Source organism: Panthera onca, chromosome C1 (genome assembly GCF_046562875.1).
Source record: "Panthera onca isolate mPanOnc1 chromosome C1, mPanOnc1 haplotype 2, whole genome shotgun sequence".
NCBI classification, from domain to species: Eukaryota; Metazoa; Chordata; class Mammalia; order Carnivora; family Felidae; genus Panthera; species Panthera onca.
In genome coordinates, this window is record NC_138346.1 from 116,580,037 (window position 1) to 116,603,493 (window position 23,457).

General features: G+C 41.6%; 1 protein-coding gene and 1 long non-coding RNA gene across 5 annotated transcripts; one reads left to right on the forward strand and one right to left on the reverse strand.

Moving 5' to 3' along the window:
* Positions 1–7,541: 7,541 nt before the first annotated feature.
* Positions 7,542–19,196, reverse strand: MRPS21 (mitochondrial ribosomal protein S21). 4 transcript variants are annotated; one of them, XM_060622541.1, is made up of 3 exons: positions 19,118–19,196; positions 18,590–18,705; positions 7,542–8,330 (listed from the first exon to the last, which is right to left on the reverse strand). In XM_060622541.1, exons 2-3 carry the CDS (start codon positions 18,670–18,672, stop codon positions 8,150–8,152), a joined length of 264 nt encoding a protein of 87 aa, XP_060478524.1. In that variant the 5' UTR covers positions 18,673–18,705; positions 19,118–19,196; the 3' UTR covers positions 7,542–8,149. The 4 variants fall into 4 exon arrangements, with proteins under 4 accessions (XP_060478524.1, XP_060478522.1, XP_060478523.1 ...); XM_060622539.2 differs by having other exon boundaries at positions 18,590–18,718; positions 19,118–19,180; XM_060622540.1 differs by lacking the exon at positions 19,118–19,196 and adding an exon at positions 18,887–19,111.
* Positions 19,197–19,225: 29 nt separating this feature from the next.
* Positions 19,226–21,779, forward strand: LOC132671591 (uncharacterized). Its single transcript, XR_009607172.3, has 2 exons — positions 19,226–19,426; positions 19,553–21,779. It is a non-coding gene; the product is annotated as an uncharacterized LOC132671591 (long non-coding RNA).
* Positions 21,780–23,457: the final 1,678 nt, after the last annotated feature.

Here is a 23,457-nt window from a genome sequence, read left to right on the forward strand (position 1 = left end):
TGCCTCATAAATGTGTAAAAGACATCTCAAGTAATGAAAACTAAGCTTCTGATTCTAACTGCTATCCTCCCTCCCCCAAAACAGCTCCCAATCTTCATCCTCAGTTAACGGCAACTGTATTCATAGTTATGCAAGCCAATGATCTTGGAATGGTCCTGGTCTCCTGTTGTATTGGTCCTATAGAATCCACTTGCTTCTCACAGCTTCCAGTACTCTCAATTTTATGCTTGGATTATTATTTTTTTAATGTTTATTTCATTTTTTTGAAAGAGTGTGAGCAGGGGAGGCGCAGAGAGAGAGGGGGACAGAGGATCTGAAGCGGTATCTGTGTTGACAGCAGAGAGCCCAAAGCGGGGCTCAAACGCACCAACCCGAGATCATGACCAGAGCCAAAATCAAGAGTCAGACGCTTAACCGACTGAGCCACCCAGGTGTCCCTATGCTTGGATTATTTTAGTAGCTTCCTGCTTTCTCTCTTGCTTCCACTCTGTCCCCCTTTGGTCTCATCACGTAAGAATAAGCAGCAAACTATCTAGTACTAGAGTGGCAGGTACTGTAGTGATCATGTACACACATCAGAAAGGTTATTATTCTTCTCTTGGTTAAAAACCATCCCTTGGCTTTCCATATCAGAGTAAAATGCCTTACAAAATCTGCCCCACTCCATAACCTCTGTGATCTCTTTACCTCACTCATTCAACTCCAGAATCCTAACCCCTTTTGTTTCTTGAACATACCAAAGATAATTTCACCTCAAGGCCTCTGGACTTGATACTTTCTGCCTGGATTGTTCTTAATCCAGATATAGGATTTGTTCCCTGCATCCCCTTCAGATTTTTATTCAAATATGACTTCAGCAAACCTTCCTGACCACCCTATTCAATTCTGAAGCCCGTTGGGTACTCTTGATTTCCCGGATCTTTTTCTTTTTCCACAGTACTTCTACTAGTTCACTTATGTTTATAGCTTATCATGACTCCCTCTGCTAAAATACAAACTTAAAGACAAGAATCCTTGAGGCACCTGGGTGTTTCAGTCCATTAAGTATCTGACTTTCGATTTCAGCTATCAGGCTCCATGCTTGGGATTCTCTCCCCACACCCCTCTCTACCCCTACCCCACTCACATGTATGCTCTTTTTCTCAAAAGAAGTAAACTGAAAATAAAATCTTAAAATAAAATTTTGAAATAAAATAAAATAAAATAAAATAGGGGCACCAGGCTGGCCCAGCCAGTTGAGTGTTGACTCTTAATTTCAGCTTAGGTCATGATCCCAGGGTTGTGGGATCAAACCCCACATCGGCCTCAGTGCTTGGGATTCTCTCCCTCTCTGCCCCTCCTCTGCTCATGTTCTGTCTCTCTCTCTCTCAAAATAAATAAACAAACACTTAGAGAGGAATCATTGTCATTGATATATATCATAAATGCCCACAATAGCACCTGGCACAATTAAATATCTGTTGAGCTAGAGAATGAGTATTTTTCAGCAGCGGATCTTGCAGGCCTCAGAACCCGCTGGTCTGTTTTTCACCTAGAGAATGGAAAAGCCTTAAGGCTTTGTGTGTCACATTGTTTTTTTATCTCCAGGACCTAGGATAGACCAAATAAAGGCTCAATAAATGATAAATAAGACCTGACAGTACTCATTTTCCCATTCTATCAGTAAGCCTGTATTTTTCCCTTTCTTCAAAATGAGGCTCTAAACCTTACTGACCATTAAACCAAAGCTTCTGAAAAGCATGTATGTGGGCAAAGTATAGTTCGGAAAAAAACCCGTCCAATATTATGGCACAGTTTCATGTATGGGAAATAAACTATTCTGTTATATCAGATTACAAACTACAGAAAATGAAATTCCAAGATGTCTTCTTAGATGACAGGCTCACTAGAAAATGCAGTTATTCTCTAAGTAGGTTATTAAAATTTCCCAGGGAACATAAGACTTTTGTATTAAAAGGCTGGCTTCAAAGAAGTTTGAGAAATATATACTAAGACCCACCTTCCCTGATGGTGCAGCATGACATAATGGAATAAAGCTTAGTTTTGGGTAACAAATTGAGGGAGCCCTAATATGTTGCTCAAGTTATTCATGCCTCAGCTTCCCCCATTGTATCTTTTTTCATATTTTTAAATTCTAGTTAACATGGTCTAATGTTGGTTTCAGAATTTAGTGATTCATCACTTACATATAACACCCAGTGCTCATCATAGCAAGTGCCCTCCTTAATACCCATCACCCATTTAACCCATACCCCACCCACCTCCTTTTATCAACCCTGTTTGTTCTCTACCGTTAAGAGTCTCTTGTGGTTTACTTCCCTCTTTTTTCCTTTCCCATATGTTCATCCATTTTGTTTCTTAAGTCCCACATGAGTGAAATCGTATTATGTTTGTCTTTCTCTGATGGACTTACTTGCTTAGCATAGTACACTCTAGCTCCATCCACATTGTTGCAAATGGCAAGTTTGCATTCTTTTTGATGGCTGAGTAATATTCCATTGTATATACCACATCTTTATCATCAGTCAATGGACATTTGGGCTCTTTCTATAGTTTGGCTATCGTTTATAATGCTGCTATAAACATCGACATGCGTATACACCTTCGAATCTGTATTTTGGGTAAATGCCTAGTAGCACAATTGCTGGATCATAAGGCAGTTCTATTTTCAACTTTTTGAGGAGTCTCCATACTGTTTTCCAGAGTGGCTGGCTGCACCAGTTTGCATTCCCAATAGTGTAAGAGGGTTCCCTTTTCCCTGCATCTCACCAACATCTGTTGTTTTCTGTGTTAATTTTAGCCATTCTGATGGGTGAGGTGGTATCTCATCGTGGTTTTGTAGTTCCCTGATGATGAATGATGTTGAGCATCTTTTCATGTGCCTGTTAGCTATCTGTATGTCTTCTTTGGAAAAATGTCTATTCATGTCTTCTGCTCATTTCTTCACTGGATTGTTCTTTGGGTGTTAAGTTTGATAAATTCTTTGTAGATTTTGGATACTAACCCTTTGTCATTATGTGTCATTTGTAAATATCTTCCCCCATTCTATAGGTTGCCTTTTAGTTTTGTTGTTTCTTTTGCTGTGCAGAAATGTTTTATCTTGATGAAGTCCCAATAGTTCATTTTTACTTTTGTTTCCCTTGCCTCCAGAGATGTTTCTAGTAAGAAGTTGCTGTGACCAAGGTCAAAGAGGTTGTTGCCTGTGTTCTCCTTTGGGATTCTGGTGGTTTCCTGTCTCACATTTAGCTCTCTCATCCATTTTGAGTTTATTTTTGTGTATGGTGTAAAAAAGTGGTCCAGTTTCATTCTTCTGAATGTTGCTGTCCAGTTTTCCCAACCACCATTTGTTGAACAGACTGTCTTCTTTCCACTGGATATTCATTCTTGCTTTGTTGAAGATTAGTTGACCATATAGTTGTGGGTCCATTTCTTTCCTCATTGTATCTACAGCACCTAATACCAATGTCTCACAGAATATTCACTCAAAGTCTGAATAGGTTAATGATTCCAACTCTGCAGAGTTGTAAGTTTATTCTGTTTGAGTGCTTTTAATAGTCTGGGTTCAATTCCCCAGAGGGAAATGTTTTTCTAGGAACTGATTTTATTTCTAATGTTTGGAATTAGATGGGTTCAAATCCTTAGTCTCCCAGGTACTAGGTGTGATTCCTTCAGGTGATTGAGAATAGGAATCTCTATGTAAAAAGAATATTGTGAGGATTAAATATAATGTGTAAAACAATTATTGTGGTACTGGCATAAGGACACATATAAGGACAGCATATAGACCCACAGACAGAATAGACAGTCGAGAAAAAACCTCACATATATGGACTGGTGGGTTTTTAACAAGGGTGCCAAGACTATTCAATGGTGAAAGGGCAGTCTGTTGAATAAATGGTACAGAAAAAACTGGGTGTCCATATGCACAGAATAAAGTTGGGCCCCTTCTTCACATCATATTAAAAAATCAACACAAAATGGATCAAAGATCTAAAGTTACAGACAGAAACTATAAAACTCTTAGAAGAAAACATTGGGGAAAATCTTCAAGACATTGAATTTGGCAATGATTTCTTGGCTATGATATCAAAAACACATGCAACAAAAAATAGATAAATCGGACTTCATCAAAATGTAAAACTTTTGTGCACCAAAGGACACTATCAAGAGAGCAGAAAGACAACCCACAGAATGGGAGAAAACATTTAGGAGTCATATATCTGGTAAGTGATTAATATCCAGAGTATATACAAAGAACTCTTTTAACTCAACAACTACAAAAAACAAACATTCAAAAATGGGTAAAGGACTTGAATACACATTTCTGCAAAGAGGATCTACAAATGGCCAATAAACACATGAAAAGATGTTCAACATCATTAGTCATCACAGAAAAGCAAATCCAAACCCACAAGTAAAAAGAAAAAAAACCCATAATGAGGTATCACCTCAGACCCATTAGAAGGACTACTAGCAAAAAAATTTTAAAAACAAAACAGAAAATAACAAGTGTTGGTGAGGATATAAAGAATTTGGAATGCTGGAGTGCCTGCCTGGCTCGGTTGGTAGAGCCTGCGACTCTTGATCTTGGGCTTGTAAGTTCATGCCTCACCCTGGGTGTGGCTTGAAATCTTAAGGGCTGCCTGGGTGGCTCAGTCAGTTAAGCGTCCAACTTCGGATCAGATCATGATCTCACAGTTCGTGAGCTAGAGCCCCACTCTAGGCTCCACACTCTGCAGTCTCTCTCTCCCTCTGCCCCTCGCATGCTCTCTCTCAAAAAAAATCTTAAAAAAATGTATTTATTGAGCATTTAAATACTGGGCATTATACTGGGGCACTGGGAATATACTGGTTCAAAAACAACAACAAAGTTACCCCCACGTAACTGAAAATATAATGGAGGGAGAAAGGCAAATAAGCGATAAATCACAATACAGTATAGAAATAAACTATTACAATAGTAAGCTTATAAAGATAAATTCAAGAGAAGAAAAGTTGGTAAAGAGATCAGGTTAGTCATCTCGGAGAACTGAGAGCTGCTATATAGGCAGGGAGAGAAAACAGGACATCCCAGAAGTGCATTTGAGGGCATCAAGTGCCTAATCTGAAAAGCATGACTCAGTCACGAAGGGCCTTAAATGCCATGCTAGTAGTTTGGATTTTATCTTGAAAACAGTGGGAACCAATTACCTACTTAAGCAGGAAAGTGAAATGATCAAGGCTGCATTTTTGAAGAATCATTCTGACCTAAGGGTGGAGGGACTGAAGGCCAGGTGACACTGATGCAAAATGGTTAAATGACTGTTGTAATTCAGAAGAGTTATGACAGTAGATGGGACTAGGGTTGTGGCACTTAGTCCTCAAAACAGGGATTAAGTAGATGTAGCAGTGGTTGAGTGTGGAGGAGGAATCAATGATCAGGCTTCTGTCTGGCACAACTGAGGGATTACTGCTAACATTTATTGAGTTCTATGTGCCAGATACCATGCTGAGTACTTAAAATTCATGATCTCATTAAATTCTCACCAAAAACCTGTATATTCAATTATTCTCATTTTACAGGGAAAACTAGATTTTATGTTAAATAACTTGCCAAGGTCATGATCAAATCCAGATCTAAGTAAAAAACTACTTATGTAAGATAACTGGCACACAGTGGAAGCTCCAACATTTTCCTTTCAATTACTTACATTGAACACATCACTCCATTATTACTTTACCTTGTCAATATTCAGTGAGTTACTATTCCTCAATGTTTGCAGCCAACAGATAGGGAAACTCTCATTTCATACTTAGTACACTTCTGAAAGCATTAAAGTACAATGTTAGAGTTAAACAACAGAGTCCCAGTTTTAAATGGATACCTGTTTCCAGAGCACTAAACATTTTATGATTCTTAAATTATGTATGATTAGAATCAACCTGCCAGAGCAAATCCAGTGGACATCTAGGAAATGTCACAGATGCTGAAGATCACGATAGTAGGTGTTGTATCTATCACTGTGTAACTGGGTAAACCCCAAACCACCCTTCCTAAACCCACCAGGGACAAATGATTAAGGAATTTTCTACTTATTGTATGACCATGAGGTATCTTGTAGCTTCTCAGAACAGAAAGGACATCTTTCTCCCTGCCACAACAGCACAAGCCGACTGGAATTCAGGCAGCCAGCCAGTTACCCCTTTTCCATGAGGCCTTTCAAAGGGGCTATCTGCTAAAACCTCCCTGTTCACTGCTCTGGGGGACACGGACAATGGTCAGGATGAATGACTAGAACAAGCAGAGGATAATTTTAGAGATGAAGGAAATTCCAGATCTTAGCCGCCGCTTGATATTTTGGAGGGAGCTCAGAAGCAACTGTAATCTCAGAGGAACACTGCCAAGTAACAGGCCTGGCTCTACTGTCACAAACATACCCTTCCATTTTGGCCAAGGTCAGGCCTTTAATCTTTAGCAACAGCAATTGGCAGGAGGTGAAACAATGCCATGGCTCAAAATCACGCAAAAGTCATATATTAAAGACCAAATTCAGGGACTGAAAAGGGATTCAGAAGTACCAACGTATAACTTGAAAATGAAGTTGTACAAAAATAACAAAACTGAACACAGTCTATAAAGAATTTCTCCAACCACAAGTTACTGGAGGGCAAGGACCAGATCTTCTCTAAGCTACTTCTATGCTTTATTCACCATGGGCCTGATGAGGGGAAGACGATCAAGCCTTGCAAGACAAGGAACAGTGGTTCCAGCACGTCTTCTTGCAGGCCTGCCTAATCAAGAAATATGGTAATTGTGAAAGGGAGAGAAGACTAAAATTAAGACTAGAGAAATGTGATTTCATGCTGCTTTACCACAAGGGGGCAATGTTTGAACACTAGTAATCTGGAGAAGCCAGGGACTTAGTTTACTTCCTTTTTAAACCCCAGACTGAGGGCTGGAGCCTGGGTGAGAAGTGAGCTTGTCGCTCCACCTACTCACTGCATTTCTCCTACAGGGATTGGCACCAACTCTTTACTAGCAGCGTGGCTGTCAGGGGGCCAAGGCCAAAGGAAACAAGCAGAGCAGCTAGTCTTCCTACAGTGATCACATACCCAAGAACGCGTGTTGACAAGTAGCAGTGATGGTGGGGATCTCTGCCTGGAAATTACTTTGAGTAGTATGGGGTAGTGGTTCTACAACTTGAGCAGGCATCAGAATCACCTGTAGGGCTTGTTAAACTAGATTACTGGGCTCTAACCCTAATTTCCAATTCATAAAGTCTAAAGTAGGTCTCAGAATTTGCATTTCAAATAATTTTTTGGGTGATGTTGATACTGCTGATCCAAAGACCACACTTTGATTATCACTGCTGTAGATATTTCTGGCTCTATGCCCTTAATCTCTTAATACTCTCCCATTCCCTCTTTTCTACCATCCACCTACTGCTTTAATTCTTCTCCACTATCCTCCTTTAGAAAAACTAAGGGAAAGACAGACACAGGAGTGTTAGATTTATCTTAAGGATTCCTCTGGGCAAGGATTCTGGCACTCTAGTCTGGTCGACGGGTATTTCAGTAGCAAAATTTATTCCAAATACATACATGCTTCCTCTCCTTTTATCTAACAGTTGGTGGGGAGGGACAGTTCAGTGAAGAGTAACAGGTGCTTTTCCAATAATAAGGTCTTGATTTGGGTTTCGTAAGAATCGGGTAAAAAAATCATAGATCTATTCTGCTATATTTTAGAAAAGCTTCTCACCTCTCCTAGACTACTTAAATATTATAGCTAAACATACACAAAATTTGCCATTTTAACCATTTAAGTGCATTAAGTACATTCACATTGTTGTGTATCACCACTGTCTGTCTCTGGAACTTTTTCACCATCCCCATCTGAAACTCTGTACCCATTAAACAGTAATTCCCCACTCCCCACTAGCCCTTGGTAATCACCATTCTATTCCTAGACTACTTTTTGACTCAGTTTCTCCTTCACTTAATAAAAGAGAGGGTCCATTGGTAACTACGGGATTACTTCTATATATGCAGGCCTTCTTGCATATATGTGATTGAGTTTATTATTATAAAAAAGGGGAGAAAAAATGAGGTTTGAGATAGGAAGGAGACAGCTGGAAAGGGATTTTCATACTGGGCCTACAATCCACAGGCCTCAGCAGCCCTGCCATGGGTCTGCCCGATTCTTTCGCATCAAGAAGTTGATCTTGCGAGCCATTTCCATGTTGTAGATCCGCCGGCAGGTTTCATAGCTTTCCCTCTGTCGTCGGCGACAAGGCTTTTCATAGTACCGCCGTCGCTTAATGTCCTCAATGAGCCCATCCATGGTGAGAATTCTGTGTAAGGGCAGGCAGTAAAGTTAGAAACCTGGGCTCATTCTTTCTGAATTTCACAGATGGCCAGAAGCCAACTGGCCAAACAACTGGTGTCTATAAAAATTATGTGAAATGGTGGTTATATAGCATTAACTGCCTACTTACAGAGGCCCCAAACAGGAATTTGTGGGATATAAAAAAGTAATTACATAGTCCTTGCTCTTGGGAAGTTTATGGTCAAGGTTATGTTTTCAATCTTTTTTCTACCACAGCACACCTGAGGGATGTGACAGAGTCCTGTAAGAACAGTGCCTGGGTAGCTCAGTGAGTTAAGCATCAGACTCCTGGTTTCGGGTCAGGTCATGACCTCACGGTTTGTGAGTTTAAACCCTGCTGCGGGCTAACAGTGCAGAGCCTTGCTTGGGATTCTCTCTTTCTCCCTGTCTAACCCTTCCTCGCTCACATTCTCTCTTTCAAAATAAATTAACTCAAAAAAAAAAAAAAAAAGAAAGGAGTGGCTCTCTATGGCAGTGATTCTCAACCAAGGGATCATTTCAGAATCTTCAGATGGAATAAGTCATTTGTAGTAGGAAAAAATAAATCACCAGGGGGTGATTCCTACATGTTCCTTAGTTGCAAAAGCCATCCCTAGTTGCAAAAGCCATCCCATCGCATTAACTGGTTGATACAGCTGAAGTCTGGAGGCCTGAGATATCCCTGGGCCTACTTGGGGAAAGAAGAGGCTCAATGATACACTAATGATACAAATGGGAACATTAAATAACAGCTTCACCCATCATTTGCCATGTACACATGCTCTAACCACACTACTTTACAGACTGCTCCCTGAACACGCTGATACCAAGTCTTTACTCAAGCTGCTTTCTCAGCCTAGAATGCCACCCCTACTTCCAGTTGCCAACCTTCTTAAATCTTTCTTTCAATGTTTATTTTTGATAGAGAGAAAGAGAACAAGTGAGCACGAGTAGGGGAGGGGCAGAGAGAGACACAGAATGTGAAACAGGCTCCAGGCGCCAAGCTGTCGGCACAGATTCTGACGCGGGGCTTGAACCCACGGACTGTGAGATCATGACCTGAGCCCAAGTCAGATGCTTAACTGACTGAGCCACCCAGGCACCCCCAGTTGCCAACCTTCTGAATGAAATTTTCCCTCATCTTTTTCATGCCAAACCTACATGCCACCTCTCCAAAAAGGTTTCTCATCTTTTTAGAGAAAATCATTTATTTTATTGTATACCTATTTAGCAGTTATTTCATTCTGCCATTTTATTATTTATACAGACATCTCCCTCATTAGACTGACAGCCTCTGAAGGCAGAAACTATGTTTTATTAATCGTTAAGGGTCCATAAAATTGAGCTCAATCTGTTTTCTCCTGCCCACCCAATTCCTTGCAATGCAGCTCCTCTTGTTGGATTTAAAACATATCTAACTCAAACTCACCTCTTTGTTCTCCCACAAAGACATCAGGCTTCTATAAGCTACCCATCCCCAGGCTCCTGAGAGCTGTGGCTCCAATCTGTAATTTGTTGCTCCCTCTCAACCCATCACCAGTTGGTCCTCAGGAGGTCTGGAGGCATCTGCTGCTGCCCTCCATTCCTGGCACTGTTTACATGGCCCCCTTCCTGCTCACCCTGGCCTTTTACTACAGGTAAAAAGTCAGTCACAAACACAATTGGAGATAAGGAGGTTAAGTGGAAGAAGGGGGATAGAGGAAAAAGGAAATCAAAATAAGAGAAACCACCAGCTACTTCTGCCCAGCAGGAAACCCTATTTTTTGCTGCTATGTTATACCACAAAGCCCAAAATAACAATAATACATTGAACATGAACTTGAAAAGATGTGAGCTTTGGGTAAATTACAAATGTGAATAGACTTGGGAACCAGTGTCCTATGGGATCCTCTCCCAGGCTCCTGTTGTTTCATATTAAGAATGATTAGGGCACCTGGGTGCCTCAGTTGGTTGAGCATCCGACTTTGGCTCAGGTCATGATCTCACAGTTTGTGAGTTCGAGCCCCACATCAGGCTCTGTGCTGACAGCTCAGAGCCTGCTTCGGATTCTGTGTCTCCCTCTTTCTGCTCCTCCTCTGTTCACACTTTGTCTCCCTCTCTCTCAAAAATAAATAAACATTAAAAAAAAAAAAAGAATGATTTATAGGCTACTAGAAAATCTTATTTGTATAGATCAGTTTGTTAGTGGTAGGGAAATGTGAGGCAAGGGAATTGCTGCAAATTCCCAGAAACAGGAGCAGATAATTCAGGTTCTACTGGAAACATAGTCATGCCCAAAAATCATGTTGGATCCAACACTAGAATCTTACAATAGAGAAGTAGGGCACCAAAGACCAAAAGACTCCATATCCTTGCTGCCTTTCTTCCTCAATTTACTCTTAAATGTTGGCATCCCTCCAGATTCTGACTGAAAACCTCTGTCTTTCTGGTTCTTCATGACTTCCTTAACCTTTACCAGTGAGCCCCAATGCACAGTGGAGTCATCCTCTAGAAGGTTTTTTATTTTTTATTTTTTTTCTTTTTTTCTTTTTTTTTTCTTTTTTTTTTTTTTTTTAAATTTTTTTTTTTTCAACGTTTTTTATTTATTTTTGGCACAGAGAGAGACAGAGCATGAACGGGGGAGGGGCAGAGAGAGAGGGAGACACAGAATCGGAAACAGGCTCCAGGCTCTGAGCCATCAGCCCAGAGCCTGACGCGGGGCTCGAACTCACGGACCGCGAGATCGTGACCTGGCTGAAGTCGGACGCTTAGCCGACTGCGCCACCCAGGCGCCCCTAGAAGGTTTTTTAAAAAGTACTGATTCCTGGGCACCATTCCTCAGAGATTTTTTTTTTTTTAATTTTTATTTATTTTGAGAGACAGAGAAAGCGAGCGGGGGAGGGGCAGAGAGAGAATCCCAAGCAGGCTCTGCACTGTCAGCGCAGAGCCCGATGCAGGGCTTGAACTCACAAACCATGAGATCATGACCTGAGCCGAAATCAAGGGTCAGATGCTTAACTGACTGAGCCACCCAGGTGCCCCTAGAGATTCTGATTTAATTGGTCTAGAGTGGGGTTATGCACTGGAAATGTTCTGAAATACTGCCAGGTGATTCTCAGCCTCAACTGAGAACTGATGCAGACACGGTTGACTCTTTAACTCTAGTCCCAAACTTACCTTAGAGCTAGACTGTTATTTCCAATTGCCTCAAAACCTACACAGACCAAAGTTACTGTCTTCTAAAATCTATAGTGTTAATGACATCACCAGTTACTCAAGCTAAAAATCTGTGTGTTCCTGGACTAGGCCTTTTTTTTTTTTTTTTTACTTCTACACCCACAGTTACCATATCCTATGAATTCTATAACCTGAAATAGTTCTTAGATCTCTTCCTTCTCTCCTTTCCTGTGGCCACAGTTCTAATTATTGTCCTTATCATCTTGTGTCTGGACTCCAGACATAAGCATCTAACTGGTCTTCATGGAATGAAGTTTTCATGGAATCCCAAATCGGTACCAGATACTGTGTTAAATGCTATAGAAAACAAACCTAAATATGGTTCCCTCCCCCTGCTGTATAGTAGAGAGGACAATTATACAAGAATTACAGTAGAGTCTGATCACTTCTTCCCTCTGTTCCCAAAGCACAGTGGTCCTCAAACTTTAGCATGCAGCAATCACATGGAAAACTTAAACAGATCGCTGTGTCACCTTTAGTTTCTGACTCCATAGGTCTAGGGTAGGGCCCAAGAATTTGCATTTCTAGTAAGTTCCCAGGTGATGTTGCTGCTAATGGTCTAGGGAAAACCAATGCCATACCACAGTTAATGCCTCTTATAAAGCACTGATCAGACAATATCATATTTAACCATGTTCTATCTTTTCAATTTTTACTTATTTTGTAAGTTTTTAAAAAAATTTGTTATCAAGTAATCTCTACACCCAATGTGGGGTTTGAACTCACAGCCCTGAGATCAAGAGTCACATGCTCCTCCAACTGAGCCAGCCAAGCACCCCGTCTTTTTAAAAAAAAAAAAAAAAAAAAAAAAATTGATGTTTATTTTTGAGAGAGAGAGAGAGAGAGAGAGAGAGAGAGATACAGATCATGAGCAGGGGAGGGGCAGAGAGAGAGAGGGAGACACAGAATCTGAACCAGGCTGCAGGCTGTCAGCACACAGCCTAATGTGGGGCTCAAACTCACAAACTGTGAGATTACGACCTGAGCTTAAGTCGGATGCTTAACCAACTGACCTACCCTTTTTACTTAAAAAAAAAAAAAAAAAAAAAAAAAAAAAAAAAAAAAAAAAAAAGGTTTATTTATTTATTTTTGACAGAGACAGAGTGCAAGAAGGGGGAGGGGCAGAGAGAGAGGGAGACAGAATCCACACTGCCAGTGCAGAGCCTGACATGGGGCTCGAATTCATGAACTGTGAGATTGTGACCCGAGCTGAAGTCAGATGCTTAACCAACTGAGCCACCAGGCACCCATTTTCTTTTTAATTTTTAAAATCTCCCTTATTGGAGTTTGTGCTTTCTAATGTTAGAGATTATTTTTGTAAATGAATTTATTCATTTTTTAAAATGAATTTACACATTTTTGTATTTAACATAATGCTTAGCAAAGAGCGTATTATCAGTAAATGTATGATAAAAATGAATCCTCTAGGGGAGCCTGGGTGGCTCAGTCGGTTAAATGTCTAACTCTTGATTTCAGCTCAGTCATGATCTCACGGTTCATTGAATTTGAGCCCCACGTGGGACTCCGTGCTGAGAATGCAAAGACTGCTTGGGATTCTCTCTCCCCCTCTCTCTGCCTGTGCCCCACACCTGTGCGTGTTGTCTCGCGCTCTCTCAGAATAAACTTAAAAAAAAAAAAAAAGAATCCTCTGGGTGACTGACAAATGTCCGTAGCTCAAGGGATTAAGCACCTTTATAATAGCTCAGAAAGCCTCAATAATATTACCTTTCCTAAGATGTAACATGAGAGTTTAGACAGCATTTTCACATCCATGACCCTAATACAATCCTATAAAATTAAGCAGATAATGTCATCTTCAGGAAATGGAAGTCCAGAGAGACTGACCTGCCCAAGGTCACAAAATGGAGCTAGAAGTAGAATCTAGATCTTAAGTGCAGTGTTCTATAGTAGCATTCTGCTTCTCAAACAAAAACCACAAGGTTCAGAAGACAAATTATTGTGGGGCCTATGGGCAAAGGAGACCCTGAGGAAGGAAAGGGCTGGGCTGGGCTCCTCAGAGTAAAAAAACGGAAGCCAAGAAGACACGGCACGCTGAGGGAAAGGGATGACCCAGACATCCGTCCGGATCTTGTTTACTGCTGTCTGATGAAGGCCACTTTTTGGACTAGTCTAATACATTAGAGAAACAACAGAAAAAAGTCTCTGGGAAAATAAAAAGATTGGATATAAATTATAAAAAGGACACAGAGACTGTGTTTGAGGAGAAACGATTAAAAAAATCGGGGACCCCGGATATGACTTTACTAGGAAGAAAATCCTAATGGAATGAAAAAGACAGTTTAAAAGGAGGAGGAAAGAAATCTGCAAAAGGAGAAGGGAGTTTAGACACATACTCAGGTAACCTACTGGAGTTTCCAAGGGTTTGAAACAGAAGTGATCACCTTTCCAAGTAAATGCCTGTGTGCTCAGGCAAAAAAGCAAGATAAGAAAAAAGTAACAGAAGGATCTAAGAGTGGAGGAAGGGAAAGGATGAAAAGATCGTAGTCCCCAACAAAATGATAACACCATTGCCAAACAGTATTCCCTGGATGGTTCTAACTACTCTAACCCTTACCCTGACATTTCTAGTTATCTTAAAAAAGCAAAGATTGGGGCGCCTGGGTGGCTCACTCGGTTAAGCATCCGACTTCGGCTCAGGTCATGATCTCGCGGTCTGTGAGTTCGAGCCCTGCGTCAGGCTCTGTGCTGACAGCTCAGAGCCTGGAGCCTGTTTCAGATTCTGTGTCTCCCTCTCTCTCTGACCCTCCCCTGTTCATGCTCTGTCTCAAAAATAAAAAATAAACGTTAAAAAAAAATTAAAAAAAAAAAAGCACAGATTACCTTCCAAAGCTCCAGAGTCCCTACAGTAGAGGCATCTACTCATTTTTTAAAAATATTTTTTAATGTTTATTTTTGAGAGAGACAGAGTATGAGCAGGGAAGGGGCTGAGAGAGGAGACACAGAATCTGAAGCAGGCTCCAGGCTCTGAGCTGTCAGCACAGAGCCCAACACGGGGCTTGAACCCACAAATCATGAGACCATGACCTGAGCTGAAGTTGGATGCCTAACCAACTGAGCCACCCAGGCATCTCAACTCATTTTTAATAAAAAAGGATGCAGGAAGAGTTTTGTAGAACTCATGAAGTAAATAGAGGGGCACCTGGGTGGCTCAGTCAGTTGAACGTCCAACTTTGGCTCAAGTCATAACAATTCATGAGTTCAAGCCCTGCACTGGGCTCTGTGCTGACAGCTTGGAGCCTGAAGCCTGCTTCAGATTCTGTGTCTCCTTCTCTCTCTACCCCTCCCCGACTTGTGCTCTGTCTCTATCAAAAATAAAAAATAAAAATAAATAATAAAATAAATAAATAAATAAAAAGAACTCATGAAGTAAATAGAAAGGGTGTTACTAATGAGGGTGTTACTTCTGCTTCCAAATGTAGCTCAAGGACTAGCAGATCAAAAGCTTTAGAGTAAACAGATCAGCTAGAGTTCAGGCACCTGGCAAACTAACACTGAAGGAGAAATCAACTGCCAATTTTAGTGGAATTCATCAGATTATGTAAAAGTAGCTGAGCTGCCTGGGCTGGGGGAGGTTGGGTGTGGCAAACTCACATGTCAGTGTAGCCAGCCTACGGCAGGGTAACATGTATACACAAGGACCCAATGGGCCCAGAAGCTGGCCTACCAGGAATAAAAGGGGTCAACTGGGCATACTTCCAGTGTGCTTGCCTTTCCTTGATTGGGGGCCAGCCAATCATGCAGGGCTTCCTAGCAACCCCCACTTTCCATCTCCTCATCCCAGGGCACTTGGTTATATAACAAGCATTTTGTGGTGGTCTCACTGGGCAGACACATAGGCCGTTTCCTTTGTAAGACTACGTTTTTGCTCCAAACACGCCAAAGCTTTAACCACCTCCCACTCATCTCATTTGGTTTCCTACCTACTGCTGTAATTAGACCACAGAACATGAGACTAATTTTTAAACTATGAAACATCAGAAAGCTGAGAGATAAGGAGAAGCCTGGGATGTAAGACAGATATACAGAAAAGGTGGCCAGAGAGATTAGGAAAAAGCAGAGAAAAATAAAATTACATCAAAAAATACTGTTTGACAGGAAGACTGGGATACTCCAGAACCAGCTGGCTCACATTTTCATGTTTAAAGTCCTTGCCTAGAAAATTGTTCTAAGAGCAAAATACTTGTTCATTTTTTCCCCAAAGCTAAAATACAATTTATGGCATATATATATCTAACACCCCAAGATTAAAAGGAATAGAAATGTAGCTTCCCAAAGACTGAATGCAAATTGACAAAATAAGTATCTTCCCCAACGACTATAAAAATCACTAGTGTAGGGGTGCCTGGGTGACTCAGCTAGTGAAGCCTCTAACTTTGGATCAGGTCATGATCTCACAGTTCATGAGTTTGAGCATCATATCAGGCTCACTGTTGTCAATGTGGAGCCCGCTTTGGATCTTCTGTCTTTCCTCTCTCTGCCCCTCCCCTACTCACATTCTCTCTCTCAAAAATAAACATTAAAAAATATACACATTCCTTAAAAACAAAATCACTACTGTAATACTTGCCCCCAACATGGCAACTTCGACCCAGGAAAAAAGTATGTGTGAACTGCCATTCACCTACAAAAAGATAATCTTAAAAGAAATATGGGGAGGGGTGCCTGGGTGGCTCAGTGGGTTAAGCGCTGGGCTTTAGCTCAGATCATGATCTCATGGTTCATAGTTCGAGCCCTGCATCAGGCTCTGCTGACAGCTCAGACACTGGAGCCTGCTTCGGATTCTGTGTCTTCCTGTCTCTGCCCCTCGCCTACTCATACTATGTCTCCCTCTCTCTCTCCTTCTCAAGTAAATATTTTTTAAAAAAAGGGAGAGAGGAAAAAAAAGGGAAACAGGGATGTGAAAACAGATTCCTAAAGCAAACTCTCAATCATTCAAAATAAATAAACAAATCACCAAAAAGCAAAACCAAAAGGGTAAAAATTTCCTTACAATGACTTCCAATTATCATAGCAAACACATAATGCCTACCTATGTTTTATTTATTTATTTTAAGAGAGAGTATGTATGAGAGTAAGCAGGGAGGTGACAGGGTGCTGTCACCACAGAGCCCAAGGCAGGGCTCAATCATCAAGAGTTGGAGGCTTAACTGACTGAGCCACCCAGACAGCCCCAAAGCAGCTAATTTCTTTAAAAAAATCAATTTTTTGCTTTTGTGTTATTTGCACTTTAGGAACAGGGGAGGTTAGGAGAGCTAAAGCTGAGCCTTTGGAAATATGTTTCATCATCAAATAACAGCTGCCCTTTGACATCCTTCAATAATACAAACATCTCAATCACCCTGGCTAACAGACCCATCTAAATCTACCAAAATAAATCAAAGACTTACAGAGAAAGGTCAGAAAAAGGGTGAAGGAATCTGTAAGACTTTTCCCAAATTCAGCATTTCATCTCACTAGCTAATTCACTACTGAGTCTTTAAAGACATTTATTTTGTGCTTCTAATATAAAGGCAGAGATATGTAAGGTCTATATATATAAGGTCATTAGACATCTCAACCCTCTCACAGACATGCCACTGGGTCTGAAATAGGAAAGAGCTGGGAATGAGCAGCCACAGAAAAAAATAATATAGTGTATCTTACTATCCAGTACTTAATGGAGTATCTTTAGGAAACAGCTTCCACCCAAAGACAGGATTGGTATGCACAAACACAGAATGAAGTAATGGGGCTGAGACCTAAGACCAGATCCTTTTAAAAGACACACAATCCATCTTAAGCCTGCAACTTCTTGATTACACAGCTTCTGACAGCATCTTGGTCCTCATTTATTATGGTCTTCTGCCATCCAACCACCCACACCTAAAACTCTGCTAAGAACTAGATCATCTTTCATTTACCCTCTCAGTCCCCAAGAACCCCACTAATAAACCCAATCAAATAAAGATTCTTAACTCGAAAATTAATGAAACAGGTGTTTATTTTTCCAGAGGAAGTAGTAAACAATCTAGTGACATAAAGCAATGAGCACCGCACTCGAAAGGTGTGTTTTGCACTCCTCTCTTCCATTCAGTAATTGTGTGATTCAAGAAACGTAATTTAAATGTCCTAAGCTTCCCTTACTTGTGAAATAAAGCTACCACCTTATTGGCTTTAAGGTGGAAGCCCAACTCATATAATCTCTTAATATCTCTTTCCTACAATTCTTAACTTACTTGAGTTAGTTTTTAAGTTGATTTGTTTGAGAGTGTGTAAGCAGGGGAAGGGCAGGGGGTGGGTGAGAGAGAATCCCAAGCAGGCTTCACACTGTCAGTTAGGAGCCTGACTTGGGGCTCAAACCCATAAACCGTGAGATCATGACCTCAGCCGAAACCAAGAGTCAGATCCCTAATTGACTGAGCCACCCAGTCTCCCCCATACAATTCTTTGATAATTCAACTCAACAAGCATTTGTTTCTCCAAACTGTTTTACACTGGGGAGAGAAAATGATGAAGCAAGCCAGAAAATCAAAAGACTTACAACCAGTGGCAAGGTAAGACTAAGGAACTATTGGCCTAAGTATGATAGTAAGACATTCTTTATTACAGCCATTCTAAATCTCGTAATGTAGCATTCAGAACCAATCAATACAGCTCCTCTACACCCAGTTCATTTCCACTTGTATGTTTTTGCTTATGCTGTAACCTTCCTCTAAACCTGTTATACTTTTACATCTCTTGCTTGCTTCTCCAAGATCCCAAATCTGAATTTGTCTTTCCATTAGCCTTGTCCTCTGCCAATCCCTCTCTCAGCTTTCTATTTATCATGCACTACATTCCTGCTTCCCAACCACGTTATAACTTGGTTTTCCCTTTGGGTTCCTTAAGTCTTGGGGAGAGAATTCAGGCTGTGTATAAACAAACTTCAGACAGGTTTTGGGAGAAACTTCATCTTTAAGATAAAAAACTAAGGGAGCGAATAACCACCACACTTCCCAAGACAGCTGGTCTAGGCACGATTCTGGTTACCTGTTTAGGGTCCTGTATGCACCTTCCACATTTCCTTCCTGTACCATCACAGTCCTGGCAATGAACTTCAGATGTTTTGCCATCACCTTGGGGTTTAAATCCTCACTCTGCAGGATCTAAAGGACAGTGCTGAAAGGGGGAGGAAAGTACAGAGACCAGGTTAAAACAACAACAACAAAAACACAGAATGCCCGCTCTATCGAGTGGCTTACTCAGGATCTGGAAAAGCAACGTCCTCATATCTTAGCATACGTGAATCGTTATAAAGCCTGCCTAGTTCTCTGTGGCAATACACACCCTAGCCTACGGAAGAGGTGGCAGCAGGGGGGCACCACGGAGTTGTCGTGGCACAAGAAGACGGGGAGGCGCCGCAGCGTACTCCGTTATCGTTCACGTTCCCAGGAGTGTTGGGGCTGAGGGCTGGGAACGGAGTCTTTCTAGGTCTTTACGAAGAGGGGCAACCACGCGCAAGCCTCCCTTCCCGCCACACCCGCCCTGCTTTCCCTACTGCCAGCCCTGGTTCCTCACCCCACGCCCTCCGGAACCAGCCTCCGGGAAGCTGGCTCGCGGCCGGAAGCGGAAATACGTAATCTCCTGCGCCGCGCGAGGAAGTACTGGCTGTGGCTGGCGGGCGGGCGGGCAGAAGAAAACACCTGTGTGGAAAGCATGGCAATATTGCTTCCAGCCCGAGTCGACGGATTCTCCACGCCCCCTCACGCCTCCTGCCGGACTCCCGACGCCTCCACTCCGGACGCCACGCCGGACAAAGCAAAATATCCGTTGCCTTAAAGTCCCCCCAAAACTGGTTCCTCGCCTTCTCCTCCCTCCATGTCTGAGGTCAGCGCGATTCCGTATCCCTAAATCCTATCAAATCTGTAACAGATATTTCCAGATTTCTTTTTCTGGAAGAAAAATGAGAGAAATAGGCAAAGCTTCCTGAACACGCTTCCTGTTTTCTCAAAGGACACAGATTCTTTGAGATCTGCTCTCCGGGAAAAACAGCTTCAAACCCCTCATCTGCTTAAAAAGGAAGGAAAAGAAATGAACAAACCACGAGTTGCCTATGAAATCATCTGCCCAGGCATTTCACGAAATAAAATGAAATTACGAAATAAGGAATTGGGAAACACCTTCAGGTTTTAGAATCGAAGTCTCCTCCTCCAACCTCCTCCTCCTCCACCTCCCCCTCCTTTTCTTTTTAAGATTTTGTTCTTAAGCAATCTCCACACCTAGCTTGGGGTTGGAACCCACAACCCCCAGATCAAGAGTCACATGTTCCACGGACTGAGCCGGCCAAGTGCCCTGAACTGAAGACTCTTTTTATGTCGACTTCTATCCCTTTGCCTCTTAGGGAGACCTAGTAGAAACATCTCCTTTATTTCTTCTTCACTGTGGAAACCGCTTTTATTTTATTTGTCTCTGTTACTTCTACATTTCCATTTGCGGTTATTCATATAAATTCAGATCTAGGAGCTACTGGAAAACAGTAGGGAAAGGCTCGAAAGAAGAAAGGTACACAAGCAGGTACTTGTGTAATACGGTTTTTTTTGCATACTTCCCCTAACATGCACAGGCGTGCACCAGCACACACACAGTTGCATCCTCATCAGTTACGCTAATAGAACTCACAAAAAACAAAAGCCTCAAACTAAGCCAGGTTCAAAGTATCAAACTAATGCTAGACTGGAACATTACTATGCTTATTAACAAACTTTTATTAAATGTCTGCTCTTTGTTAGACGTTTTTGATACCATTCCAGTGCCTCTTGGACCACCAGAACACAGTATGGTAGACGTGAAAGTTAAATAGTAAAACATCAGCATATAATAAATGCAAAATAAATTATATAGGCAACAGGATAACATGATGGGAAAGCACTGGTTTAGAAGTCAAGAGATCTGATTTCTATCCAAACTCTGATACTCACATGTCCTGTCACTTAAACCATTAGTCTCCAATTTGTTGCCTACAGGTCAATCCAGTTCCACTCATTTTTGTTAAGCAAAGCTTTATTGGAACACAGTTGTGCTCATTAGTTTACATATTAGGTATGGCTGCTTTGGGTTACAATGGCAGACTTGGGTGTTGGAACAGAGCCTAAAATATTTACTATCTGATTGACCCTTGCTGACGCCTTTTTTTTTTTTTAAAGCTTATTTATTTTGAGAGAGACAGAGACAGTGTGAGCAGGGGAGGGGCACAGAAAGAGGGAGAGAGAGAATCCCAAGCAGACTCCACACTGTCAGTGCAGAGCCTGGCACAGGGCTCAAACCCAAGAAACCATTAGACCATGCCCAAAATCGAGAGTCGAACGCTTAACCAACTGAGTCACCCAGGTGCCCCGACTCTTAAATGCTCAGTCTCTTTCCTCATCTGTGCTAATATCTGTCCTCAATCACACAAAATTTGTCATGGGAATCAAATGGGATAAAATATAAAATTATTTTTGAAATAAAGAGGGAACATAACATTTTTGAAAGTCTGCTATATACCAAACCTTGTACAGGCACTTTAAGTGCATGATCTCATTTGATGGAGTAAAGGGCCAAAGACAGCCTGTATATCATGTTTATTGGAGAGAATTGTTGGGAGAAGGACTTGAGTTGGTCACTGAAAGAATGGAAGGGTTAACAGGAGCAGGAAAAGGCCAGGCAAGGTAACCAGCATGAATTAGAGTTTAGAGCTAAAAAGTCTTAAAGTGTTCAAGGACAAATAAAAAAGTGAGCAAAGAGATCAATTAGGGGAGAAGGAGAAACAAAGGCTTTGACTAAAGGCTTTGAACTTTCTTATCCAAGCACTGAGGAGCCATTGAAGGATTCAAATAGGATATAACATTCAAGACATTGTTCTGTAAAAGTATTCTGGTTATCAGTGAGAAAGGATTAGAGGTAAGAGAGACTATTGCTATAAAGTTTAGGCCAAAGATGTGGTGATGAAATGGATAGGAAAAAATAGATTTTAAGAGACATTCCAAGGGGCGCCTGGGTGGTTTAGTCAGTTCAGTGTCTGACTCTTGATTTCAGCTCAGGTCATTATCTCATGGTCCTTAATTTCAAGCCCAGCGTCAGGCTGTGTGCTGACAGCCCGAAGCCTGCTTGGGATTCTCCCTCTCTGTCCTCTCCCCCTTTGGGTGCCTGCATGTGCGTGCGTGCTCTCTCTCTCAAAATAAATAAACTTAAAAAAAAAAAAGACATTCCAAATGCAGAATAAAAAGATTTGATGATGGGGCACCTGGGTGGCTCATTTGGTTAAGTGTCTGACTCTTGATTTTGCCTCAGGTCATGATCTCAGGGTCGGGTTCCCAGCCCATGTTGGGGTGCAGTCAGATTCTCTCTCCCTCTCTCTGCCCCTACCCCACTCACACTTTCACTCTCTCTCTCTCAAAATAAAAAAATATTTTTAAAAAAAGAACATGTTGACTGAATGGCACCAAGTTTTGAGTTTAGAGAAATGATGGTAGCATAGATAGTGCTTACAAAAGAAGACGAGTATAAAAAGGCAGAACAGGACATCTTCAAAGGAAAGAAAGTATTTTGATTGGGGACTACTGGAAAAAGCACCAGACTGGAAACTCAGAATTCTGTACCACATGCTGTGTTGTCTTGTACAAGCCACCTAAGTTTCCTTGTCTAAAAAGTGAGGGGTTTGAGTGACACCTGTTGGTTCTAAAATGCTGAAATTTTCAATAATATTTAGGTGTTAATAACATGTAAACAGAACTGTTCAGCAGAAATGTAGATGTTCAATATGTCTTCTGTGGGAAATACTGGGACTAGAGATAGGGCTTCAGGAGTCTTCAAAGTTGAGGCAATAATTAAAAGCCATGAAAGATGAAATCTTTTTGTGAAAGTATGTAGTCAGAGAAAAGAATCAAGGACTGAGCCTGAGCGCACACCCACATTCTAGAGTGGGCAGAGGTGGGGCCATTAAGAGATACAGAAGTTGCTGCCAGGTAGGTAAGAGGAGAATTAGGATAGTGTGCTGTCATGGAACCCAAGGGAGGAGAGTTTCAGTAGGCAGCATCAAGAGTGTCAAATGCTACAGAGAGCAGGAAGCACATAGCCTTTGTAAAGGATCCTGGATCTAGCTATTGATTTGATGGAAGCTCAATTAGAATACCTGATTCTGTAAGATAATTAGTGACTCTGGAAGGTGCACCAGAGTGGTAGTAGCTAAGCTGTAGGGGGCTAAGGAGTAAGTGGTAGGAGTTGGAAAGATTAATTTTTTAGAAGTGTTATTTATTTTTGAGAGAGAAAAAGAGTGCGAGCAGGGGAAAGGCAGGGAGAGAAGGAGACACAGAATCTGAAGCAGGCTCCAGCTCTGAGCTGTCAGAACAGAGCCTGATGCGGGGCTTGAACCCACCAACCGTGAGATCATGACCTGAGCTGAAGTCAGATGCTTAACTGACTGAGCCATCCAGGAGCCCCAGGATTTGGAAAGATTAGACTGTCAAAAATATGACGAAAATGGGGTGCCTGGGTGGCTCAGTCCGTTGGGCGTCTGACTCTCGGTTTTAGATCAGGTCACGATCTCCTGGTCGTGAGATTGAGCCCCGCATTGGGCTCTGTGCTGGGGCATGGAGGCTGTTTGGGATTTTCACTCTCCTTCTTTGTCTGCCCTTCCTGCCCCTCTGTCAAAAATAAATAAATAAACTTATAATGTTATGAAGAAAATATGAGAAAGGACAAGCAGACTCAAAAGATGTTTTCCAGAAGGGGGAGAACTGATCCCACTTGTGGGAGGAATAAATATTACTTGTAGGAGAAATAAATAAATAATTCAAGAACAAAGTGAGGCTACAAGATAAAGAGGGGGATAAATGACACAGCAAAAGTTCCAGAGGAGAAAGGTAATCAAGGGCACAAAT

Bases quoted from the DNA above. Each gene is read 5' to 3' on its own strand.
- MRPS21 (XM_060622541.1), bottom strand. From the start codon at position 18,672: ATGGCAAAACATCTGAAGTTCATTGCCAGGACTGTGATGGTACAGGAA. The intron at 8,331-18,589 runs GTAACCAGAATC...GCCCTTACACAG, and splicing joins GCATACAGGACCCTAAACAG to AATTCTCACCATGGATGGGC.